General features: G+C 44.0%; 2 protein-coding genes across 2 annotated transcripts; one reads left to right on the forward strand and one right to left on the reverse strand.

The window, feature by feature from the left end:
* The first annotated feature begins 1,090 nt into the window (after positions 1 to 1,090).
* On the forward strand, positions 1,091 to 4,740 carry fosl1a (FOS like 1, AP-1 transcription factor subunit a). The gene is made up of 4 exons (XM_017408148.3): positions 1,091 to 1,684; positions 1,947 to 2,204; positions 2,902 to 3,009; positions 3,109 to 4,740. Exons 1-4 carry the CDS (start codon positions 1,592 to 1,594, stop codon positions 3,643 to 3,645), a joined length of 996 nt encoding a protein of 331 aa, XP_017263637.1. The 5' UTR covers positions 1,091 to 1,591; the 3' UTR covers positions 3,646 to 4,740.
* Positions 4,741 to 6,141: 1,401 nt separating this feature from the next.
* Positions 6,142 to 9,058, reverse strand: ccdc85b (coiled-coil domain containing 85B). Its single transcript, XM_017408064.2, has one exon. It carries the CDS (start codon positions 8,306 to 8,308, stop codon positions 7,706 to 7,708), a length of 603 nt encoding a protein of 200 aa, XP_017263553.1. The 5' UTR covers positions 8,309 to 9,058; the 3' UTR covers positions 6,142 to 7,705.
* Positions 9,059 to 11,329: the final 2,271 nt, after the last annotated feature.

Below are 11,329 nucleotides of genomic sequence, written 5' to 3' on the forward strand. Positions count from 1 at the left end.
TTTTTTTTTTCATTACCTATTTAGACACAACTTTGTCTGTCTGTTAGTAAAATATATATTGAACCACTGAATGTGTGTTTTAATGAACCATTGATGAAATAATCATCCGGTGTACTTCTGCAACTGAATAACCTTTGGAGTTGACCCAATTCAAGATGGCTGCCACAGCCAACTGATCTCTAAAAACACAAAACTGGCTCTAGGTCAGTCAGTTTTACAGATATTATGCTACAAATTGGTGTGGTAGTAGCTGAAAGTCATTCACAACACACACTTCCAGCCTAAAACTTTAGCATTAACCGTTGGAGTCAACTTGTCTGTTAGCAAAATATTTCATGAGCCACTGGGTGGATTTTAATGAAACTTTCAGGAAGTTATCATTGGTGGTACTCTTGTGTTTTTGGAGTCAGCCTAATTAAAGATGGCAGCCACAGCTTATTGACCTTAGCCGACATGAAAATGGCTCCAGCTCAGTCAGTTTTACAGATGCTGAGCTGGAGTTTAATGAGGTGGTAGCTGAGAGTCATTCACAACACCCAACCTGAGAGTGACATCTCGTAGTAATGTAATCATAGTAATATTATTTTTCAAGGTTTGACCAAAACCTCTACAATGCCATCATTTCTCGACATAAGAAGATCTCAGCCTAAAACTCTGTGATGAAAGGTGGCGGGCGACAGGCATTCCTTTAAGAAGTGCCAGGTCTTTAACTTTAATATAGGCTATATATTTTTTATTTTAATCTAGCATTTAGAGTAACTTTGACTTAAAATAATATTACTCTCATGTTGAATGATGTGTCACGGGGTGAAAGTAATTCATGTTTATTAAAAGTTCACTTTGACACACATGGTGCAGACCTTCTAAAAGAATGAGAAATATTAGCTGACTTAAAAATAGACAAAATAGCTTTTATTTGGTGATTTTTTATCATTATAATTCAAGCAGTTTTATCTCTTTATGTGTCTGATTCGTTTCTTAGCTGGGGCTTCTCCTTTATGAAGTTGTAAAGTAATAATAACAATAACAATATTGTTATATTATTTCTTTCTCTGCGTTAGATAACAGCGGAAAAAACAAACCAGGTTTTCGGCGAAGAGCGCCCGAGGAAACCCGGGTGTAACGCTGGGGAGGAAACTCTCACCATATATGGGCAGTGACGTCACCCCACGTGTCCGAGTTCGTGAGAGATTCCAGACAACAGCATTTCCCGTAACTACGGAGGGGCGTGGCGAAGCGACTGTGTCCCTTTTAAGAGTTTACAACCTGAAAATTAGTTTCAGACTTCCGATTTCACGTGAGCGGCTGAGTGGGACGAGGCGGGAAAAGGTTTTTTTCTTAGTTTCGAGGCCGGTTTGAGGAGAAAGCGAAGCGGGGTCTCCTTCCTCGCTCCCCTTCGAAACGAACCCGTTTGGACTCTACCGACTTACGGCAACACCGGTGGGCTTGCCCCGGAGTTTGAACTGACGCACGCGACTCATCCCGAAAGCTGAGCTCCAGAGAAGGCGGAGATTTTTTTTAATATATATCTAATATAATATAGTACAGTGAACATATTGACCCAGCTGCCTGGTAGTCGAATCGGAAAAGGATGTATCGGAACTTTGGGAGTCAGGGAAGAGGCAACCCGCCGTACACCGGGTCAAACACCGGGTCAAACACCGGAACCTCACAGCAGGAGCAGGTAGGTGCGCTCATCACACCAGGAGACAGGTTCAATCTGTAAATTAAACCCTACTTTTTAAATATATATAATAAATGCTATGTATTTTCGTTCTGTTCAACAAGTTGTATGGAATAGTTACTATGTCATTAAACTTTATATTTTAATGAAACCATATTTTCACATAAAGAATATGCTACAACGATCTATATGGTGTTTATTTGTGATCACTATGATGGCTGACACTTGAGTTACATCCTGTTTTCTTCTGTATTTACTCCAGAAATTCACAATGGCGGGCAGCGGTCAGTTTGTGCCGAGCCTCAACGCCATCACAACCAACCAGGACCTCCAGTGGTTGGTCCAGCCGTCCTTCGTGCACCCTCCGGGCCCATCCCGATCGCCCGTGCCTCCTTACCCGGCCCTTCTGGGGGCCCGTCCACTGGGTCCCTCACCGTCCCAGTCCTACCACCACAGGACGGGGGTGATACGCGCCGCTGCAAACACCCCGCCTTCAGCAAGGCGCAGGAACGATGAACAGGTGAGGGGAAAAGTGTCTTTCTGAAATGTCCCTGTTGCTTTACACGGAAGGTGTTTATATTTTAGTTTTTATCTCAGGCTGGTCGAAGGCAGGTCTTATCCTTTCATATTAGTCACTCTGTGTTGTTTATGACAGTAAAATCACCAAAGTGACACAAAAAAAAAATCTGTCAGCCCTACATGCCAAAAGCAGATCCCATTTGAAGCCTAAATAGCAGCATGTTTGTTCACAGCGAAGCGTAAGTACTTGTTTTTGGGCACGCGTACCCTCGTCACAGAGTTGTAATTTCATGGGACAGGAAGTGCACTGTCATGTGACTCACATGGGCAAGTCATTTTCTGTGACTCACACCTGAGTCACCCCTGGGGTCTGAGGCTGAGTCACCCGCCTAAAAGGGCGGGAAAGATGGGTTTGCAGTAATTATTCAGCAGGGTGTCAGATATAAAGTCAGACGTGTTGTGTTACAAATACACAAAAGATTCAGATGTTGCTAAATAATTCAGCCGTCATGGCTGTCATGACTCATTCTGCACACACGGTGGTGGTAACACTCCTGTTCCTGCGCCGGACTCCCTGCAAGTTTCAAGGGTGCCACTAAAAGAAGTCACCCGTTTGAGGGCGAGGAGATTAAAATCCTGTTTCGCTCTCGTCCGGCTTCATGTAATGTAATCGTTTTCATTCCGTTCTCCTCCTAAAGTTATCTCACGAAGAGCTGGAAAGACGCAGACTGAGGAGGGAAAGGAACAAACTGGCAGCGGCAAAGTGTCGCAATCGTCGCCGAGAGCTGACAGACTCGTTGCAATCCGTGAGTAAACCTTGTACGGGTGGCTAAAGGTTCATCTTTGGGAAAAGGAGGCTCTCAGCCGGGCACGAATGAACTTGATTTTTTTTTTTGTCTTTGTAGGAGACCGATGAGCTGGAGGATGAAAAGTCACGCCTGCAGAAGGAAATTGACGAGCTAAAGAAGGAGAAAGAGAAGCTCGAGCTGGTCCTGGAAGCCCACCGCCCCATTTGTAAAATAGAGGACTCTGATTCGGATTCTGACCCGAATCCATCGCTTTCATCCTTGGGAGCCATCAAACTGGAGCCAGAGGAGTCTAGCCCACCCGGACCCTCAACCAGACCAAGGGTGAAGCTGGAGAAACCCAAACCGAAGATAACCATCCCCACTAGGCCTGTCACGTCGCCTGCCTCCCTGGCTTTCTCTGAATCCGAGTCGCTGCACACCCCAGTTCTCACCACCACGCCGTCCCTCCTCTCCTTCGCCACAGCCGGAATGGTTTTCACCTACCCCTCTGCGTCCTCAGAGCCCGGCTCCTCCGTCACGCCCCACCAGCAGGCCCAGGCCCCGCAGCCGTGCGGAATCGCTCACCGCCGCAGCAGCAGCAGCGGCGACCAGTCCGACCACTCCCTGCACTCCCCGACCATCCTCACGCTGTGACCGCAGCGCTGCAAAACACTACCGATCATTTCAGGCGAAAGTCGGGGCTGCAAAAAGGGATGTCTGGGAAATGAAAATGAAAAAAATAGGCATTTCAAAAATGGTCGGCTGCTTAACTTAAAGGCACTCATTGCAAATCATGAAAAAGGTCATCCTGAACTATTTCAAAGGGTGCAGTTTGAAGGAGTTTACTCCAGTAGTTTTCCAGATACATTGGTTCTGAAATGCAGGTACGCACTCAATGTAAACACAGCACTCGGCTGAATCCGCCAGAGACCACGTGGACACTTGAGTCAAGCCCCTGACCTACATTAGTCTGTGAAAGTAAACAAATATGGCGGAAACGTCGCCATTGCGAGCTGTTTTCAGTCACTTCGGCTGTTTCCGTAGAAAAGCAAATGCACGTGGTTCGCAAATTTTGCTTACAATTTTTTTTTAATTTAAGGACATGATAGCCATAAAGGCGGGAAAAATACAGTTTTACTTTATATATATATATATTTTTCCCTCATGACGTTACAATGAGTACCTTTAACCTCTGGAGACCGCTGATTCTTTTCTTGGACAACAGGAAAATTCGTGGCATTATCAGAATGTTACACTCTTTAGTTGTTGTTTTTTTAAAAAAAAATATAAAGTCTATATATTTCTAGTTTTTAAAGCTATAAGATGACATGAATGTATTTGAGTTGTCTTTAATCACTGCATGCAGAAAATATACGCTAAATAAATAAATAAATTTTCCATTTTTCTAAGAAGAAAAAGCTATGAATTTCCTCAAACTGTTTTTTTAACGATGACACTTGTTTAACATTTAGCGAAAAATCCTCAACAAGGAATAAAGTACTCACAACTAAAATGTCTTTATTGTTTTGTTGTTAATTTATAACAACTGAGGCTGGACCATAGAAGTTGGTATAGATTATATAATCGCCTATTTATTGTAATAGAGAGTGTAATATATTTTTGACAATGTTTGAATTTTCTGCTTATGTGGGCAGTGCCTTATTTTTTATATTTTGTGGAAAAAACAAACAAACAAATGTACTAATTTGCAGGAATTAAATAATAAAGAGGTCTGAGCGGAAACTTTCATGGTGTGACTTTCTTTTCGTGGAATGAAACGACCAGCAGGATATGAGTAAAATCAGAGGAATCTGATGATCGTGAGTGAATCATTTTTGGTGTGCTTAAAGGATTATAAAGTTTTGTACAGCGAGCACTGAGGTGAACTCAAACTAAACTGTACAGTCAGGACTTAAATCAGTTTAATCAGCAAGTATTTTGTGTTTTAATTAAACAGAACTAATTATTCCCCCGACTACAGCTTCTCTAATGTAAGGATTTCTTGAAAACTTTACATTTTTTTAAATTTTTGGTCAGAAAAAATCTAATTTTTGTAGACAAACAGTTCTGCACAAAAATCCTGAGTTTCTCTCATTTCTTTATATTTTGTTTTCAAGTAGTCAGACCTTCTAGTAATCTCTTAAAGTGATCTTTTTCACTAATATTTACTCAGTAATGGATCATTGTTGCTGTTGTTTTTCCCCCTTTTTCTCATTGACATGTACAGACTGAATATAAGTACTCTTAATTATGACTTAAAGATAATTTTCATCTTCCACATGAAACATGCAATATGGCAAGATGTCACACTCAAATCATGTGTTGTGAATGACTGTGTTGGGTAATGACGATTAGCTGTGGCAGCCATCTTGAATTGGATTGACTTCAAAAGTCAACTGGTCGTATGGATACATTCAGTGATTACTGTCCGAGAGTTTCATTGAGATCTGTTGGGTGGTTCATGAAATATTTTGCTAACAGACAAACAGGGTTGACTCCAGCGGTTGATGCTAAAGTTTTAGGCAGCAATGAGTAGCAGCTGGAGATCACGCTCAGCAACTACCACCAAATCTTAGCTCAATATCTGTAAGATTGACTTGAGCTGTAGGCTTCTTTATGCTGTCTAAGGTCAGTTGGCTGTGGCAGCCATCTTAAACTGTGTTGGCTCGAAAGGTTTATCAGTTGTCCGTGTGAATAATAATAATTACTCCCAGTCGGCCCTGAAATATTTTGGTAATGCACACACACGCATGAACAAAAACATACTAATGAGTGGTTTCTCTGGGCTGCACTTCATGATCTTTGACAGACAATTAGTTAACCAGAAAATAAGTGTCAGGATGATCAATAAGGCCAACGATCGCTCGCGGCAGTCCGTAAAAGTGTTTGATGAGGGCAGCGTCTGCTGGAAAACTCTATTGACCGCCGTCCGACTCTCAGCTGCCGAAAATAAAGCAAATCTCTTGCTAATTCAGCCGCAGCTCAGAGAGGACTGGAGAAAAAAAACGCGCTAAAAACCACCACTGCCCTCCTCAGCTCCAGGCACCGAAAGTAAAACTGGGTCTGTGTGACACGCGGGCGCTAATAATTCAGCTATTCAGGTCAAAAACAGCAAGAATCGGTTCGTCACTTCACAGAAAGACAAGTCGGACCAGTGCAGGGTGTCGTATACCCACTGTATTTAAAGCTCCTCCAGTGCACTACATGAGCGTAGCCCACCAATAAACAGCTGACCACAAAATAAATCTTCTCTAATCCAGATTTGAACAGAAAATGGTTAGTAATGCTATATAATACAGATAAATCAAGATAAAGAAGTGCCAGAGATCAGATTATCCCTATAAAGTCACAGAATAAATACAAAGCATGAGTTACAGAAGGAGGAAAAATAAAATAAAAACAGAAGTGTGAATTAAACATCAACAAGATCATAAAAAAAATAAAGTCAAAGAAGTGAGTGGAACCAGCTTGGCTCCAAGAAAATAAAAATTATTTCAAATGTTTTAGGCTTTCCAGTTTGATACAAAGACTTTCTTTTTCTAAAAAGTGACTAATCTGTTTTTTTTGTTGTTTTTTTTAACTGTATCCGTCTCCGCTCAGGCTCCGGCAGAACGTCCCAGATCAACAACAACAACAAAAAAAACTGCAACAATCGTCATGCATGTATGCCACTCCAATCCCGTCCTGAGGAAGTGAGTGCATAAAATATTTACCAGTAGGGCATCTTTAGCAAAAAAACAAAACAAAACAACAAACTCTACACCAAATAACCTCATGTTTATCACAACCCGTCAGTGCTGTCTGGAGTTCAGTGGACTAAATATGGCTCAAAACTGGATTGAAATTAATCTCTGGATCTTTGATTTAAAGGCACTCATTGCAAACCATGAAAATGTGGGTACGCGCTCAACGTAAACAGAAGGTTGACTATAATGTAGAAGCTCGAGTCTTGTGATTAACCTCGACTGGGCCGGCTGTAGTCCGTAGGTAAACAAAGGCGGTGGAATCAAGGAGAAGACGTTCAGGTGGAAATAATATGAGGAGGAATCTGCGGGTAAAACAGACAGAGCGCCGCGCTTCGTGAAACGTTTAGACGGGTAAATTTACCGTTTCAACAATTTCTATTTGTTTACCTGCAATCTTTACTCAGCTAGTCTAAATATGTACCAATAAGTCAAAGCTGATGGACTTCTCTGTCCCAAAATGGCTCTCCCGTGGACACTGCTGACCCATTTTCAGTCACTTCGTCTGTTCCCGGAGGTAAACAAACCAGCCGTTCGCAAATTTTGCTCTCAAATTCCTAATTTAAGGCCACATTAACCAGATTCTGTTCCTTACTTTATGATTCCCCCCTCCGGTCTTCATGGGTTTGCAAGGAGTACCTTTAAAGATCCAAAGATAATGCTCTCCAGTGCAATAGTAAAAAGGCTTCGAACAGTGTTGGCTAGTCCAGTGCATGAGATAAATTTATATGTCTGACCCACTTATTGGTCCCCCAGCAGAGCACTGAAAAAGGAGGAAAAAAAGAGTCATTAGAAAACACTGTAAAATTTAGATTTTCATCTGGCGACATCTATGAAATGTCTTTGTAAGGTCCTGAAATGGTTTGTTTAGTCAAAACCTATTGTGGCACACAGATTTTGCAGCATTCAGAAAGCCCTAATGTGTTTAGTCCTCGTGCTCCTCCTCAGGCCTTCCTGCGGACCTGCCGTCGTCAGTCATCAGGTGAGCACACCAGGTGCAGCTGGTCCGGACTCCCCACGCTGCCCGTGCTGGAGCTCCCGTCCCCCAGGTCCCGGGCCACCATGCAGGGCAGGTTGAGCTCCGTGGAGCCGCCGGGGCTGGAGTCGCTCCTGCTCGCGCACTCCTCCTCCAGGACCAGGCACAGCTCCTTCAGGTCCAGGTTCTCCTTCACCAGCCCGTCCTGCATGCGCTCCAGGTCGGCCAGCTTCTTCAGGTAGCCGCCCAGGTCCTCGCGCATCACCTTGGCGGCGTGGTGGCCGAACAGCTGCCACTCGCGGGCCAGCTTCTTCACCTTGAGCCGGTCGTCGTCCAGGAAGCAGCACAGGTCCCGCAGCTCCACGTTCTCCTCCTGCAGGCGCTGATTGATGACTTTCAGCTCCCTGATCTCCAGGAGGTGCCCCTGCAGCTGCTTGTTCACCTCCTTGATCAGGCGGCCGCGCTGGATCAGAGCGGAGATCTTCTCCGACTCCTCCTTGCGTAGCCGGCTCACCAGCTCCTCCTTGGTGCACGCCAGCAGATCCTCATCTGACACCTTCGACAGCTCCCTGTTGATCATCTCCCCCTCGCTGCCCATTTTTAGACACGCACAAAATACAACAAAATACAAAACCGGGAGTCCCTGAGAATGCCTAAACCCGTGGCTGGATCGAATGCAGAGTTCTCACATCCCCATCTCCATCCGCATCCACCGCGGTCCAGATGTCACGAGCTCCGGAGGAACCAGAAAGGCGAAAACATGTGATGGGCCTTCGTTTGGGTTGTTTTCTTCAAGGCGCCCTGACTTCAATATGCCCTTTCAGTGGTTAATGTCCTAATGAGGTCGCGCGTGAAGATGCAGCGTTTGTGTCAGCCCGTCATCCTGTTTTCCAAAGGCCTCCTCCAGGAGCGCATCAGTCCGTGTTTCTCCTCCTCTCCCCGAGAAAACAGCCACCTTTGATTCCGGTCTCCACAGGCCCCGTGGATCCAGTTTTTTTTTCTTTTTTTGATTATTCCAGCAGCTAGCAGATGTTGTTTAGTGTCTCTTTTCGCGTCGGTGGCATCGTGTCGTCGGGCTGCGTTCCGCTCGACTGGGCTGAATGGAGTCAGACCTCCGCTGGCGGCGCATCGGCGGCGTTTTTTCCTGAAGGCGACGCGGTGGGGTTTGGGTTTTTTTTTTGTTTTAGGGGGGGGGGGGGGGGGGCTGAAAACAGAGCCAAACCCGGTCCGAGCCGACCTCGTTTATCCGCTCATTGTAGGTGACTTATCTCCGCTCATCCTCCGGAGCCGAACTGTTAACCACAACAATGTCTGCCTCCACCACTTTCACCGCTGCGCGTCAAGCTGAGAGCCGGAGCGCCGCCGGAAGTCCCGCTACGAGCCCTTCAAAACAAAAGCACGGTCTCATGCGTTAAACCCAGCCAGTCTAAAACAGTGAAACTGGATCTGTTCTGAGAAGCTTTCATAATTCCTAATCACTTACAGCACTTGTTAAACTCAAGTCTGGTCCTTGTTAACATTTTATTTGGCCCCTAAGACAATATTTCAAATCTATTAAATCTGACACAGATTGTGTGTCTGTCTTAAAAAAACTGAGCATGCTCAGTGCATACTTCTCACGACGGTTAGCCAACTTTCAAGCCAAGAAAATAAGCTGTATTTTTTTTGTTAATCTTTGATTTTGTGCAAAGAGCAACGTAGAAAAATTAGATCAATCAAACTCGTTGATGAACTTGCAGCCAAGAAAACACGTCAGGTATCTTTCTCCCCATATTTTATCGTATTTTACCATGTTTGCATCGTATCATGTTGGATTGTGTCGTATGTGATCATATCCCTCAGATTAAATGTTTTTATTAGATGAAAACGAGGTTTCATCGTCAGCATCAGCATCGAACAAAGTCGCTGACTGAGTTGGTTTTATTTTGAGTGCTTTCTTTCACAGGAAGTTGTATTTTTGCTGATGGCTGCTCACTTGACGAATCAGACAGTAGTAATCTGTAATGTTTGTGGTTTCCTCTAATCTTTTCAATGGCTATTTGGCATACCATATGTACAAGCCTGCAGGGCCTTTAGCACGGCTGCAAATAGCAACATAGAACAGATTATCTTTGGGACGCCGACAGTCTCAATCTGTCTTCCGGTTACGCTGAAAACATTAAGATTTAAAGCTCAGACCTGGGCTGTTTTGTGCCACATTTCATGTTATGAAACCCAAACAAGGCAGACACTTTACAAAGGAAACACAAAGGGAACAGCATGTGTAACATTACTTCCTCTGAGCGCTTTTGCTCATTGCCATGACCTTATCCTCAGAAACTCAACACTGAAATGTCCTACAGGTTTCTGGAGTTGACTACACACACACACACACACAGGACGTTTTGATGGTATCACGAGAAACTTCTTGTTTCTTTTCAAAGAGCACTGTTGGAAAGTGTGACTCCCCCCCCCATCGGTTTATGCTGAGGCATTCGGCCACATCCTTCCGCCCTCTGACCCGCCTCCATTGTTTCACGGAGGCCGTAACAATGCAGGGTGTTAACCGAGCTGAGGGGAGTCTGTGGATGGAATCAGGGTGTCATGTGAAGTTAGAGACGAGAGTGCTGACGCGCCACGAGAGACCTGGCAGAGATGACGCGTCGACTGGGACGTGTTTTTCCCCTCCCCTCGTGTTCTGAAGGACGCACGCAGAAACGTGGAACGGGAGGGCGAGGAGAGGGATTTACGGGGATTTGTTTGGATTAATCTCTGTAGGAAAAGAGCAGATTGTGTCCAAGCAGGCAGCGAGCAAAGTGGATTCTGCAGGAGGCCTGTGGTGACAGAAGCCTATCTTTGATTTGACACTTTTCCTAAAAACTAATAACCCAAATAGAAGAGCAAAAGGTCAACAAGAGGGTGTTGCCTTGCTACCAAATGCCCTGTTGTAATCTGTGTTATCATTTACTGTCAAGTGGTGTCAGGTCTGACCTTTTCTACTAAAATAAACATCTGTGTCAAGCTGTGAATTGATGCCATTTGTGAGTTTATAGTATCTGCAAGGTCGCTCAAAAATACCGTTTTAGTGTCAGTGTCACACTCAACTTGAGAGAAAAAACGCAGCCTAAAGGTAAATTTGTCCTGGGTTCAGCGAACGTGATGAGACATGTCATCAAGTTTATGATAAATGTGTTCTGGCACATTATTCTCTGCCTAATGTCAATCACAACAGGACTAATTATCACAGCCGTTCTGTCGTCGCCAGAGTTCAGCGTTAACTTTCATTCACAATAAAACCCCATTAAACAGGAGCCCATTATATAAGCTGTACTTAAAAGCCAAAGGATAACAGCTAGAATACCTCTTTATATGGCCTATTGTTATTACTGCAGCTAATTTAAGGACTTTAATTGAGCCAATTCCTATCCATGGTAAATGGAAAAATGTCACTTTTGGCCCATCTATTCCTGTTGCTTTGCAAAGAAAAAAACATTTCACATATATGAATGTCAATCTTTTGACTATAAAACACAATTTAGCAGCTCTTGCTACTGGCAGTGCGAATGTGTAAGAACAAAGTGTAAAATAGGCTCAAAAGTGAAAAAAGGAAATAAATATAATGAAATGAAACAGAACGAAA

The sequence above is a fragment of the Kryptolebias marmoratus genome, linkage group LG9, assembly GCF_001649575.2.
Source record: "Kryptolebias marmoratus isolate JLee-2015 linkage group LG9, ASM164957v2, whole genome shotgun sequence".
In the NCBI taxonomy this organism is placed as follows: Eukaryota; Metazoa; Chordata; class Actinopteri; order Cyprinodontiformes; family Rivulidae; genus Kryptolebias; species Kryptolebias marmoratus.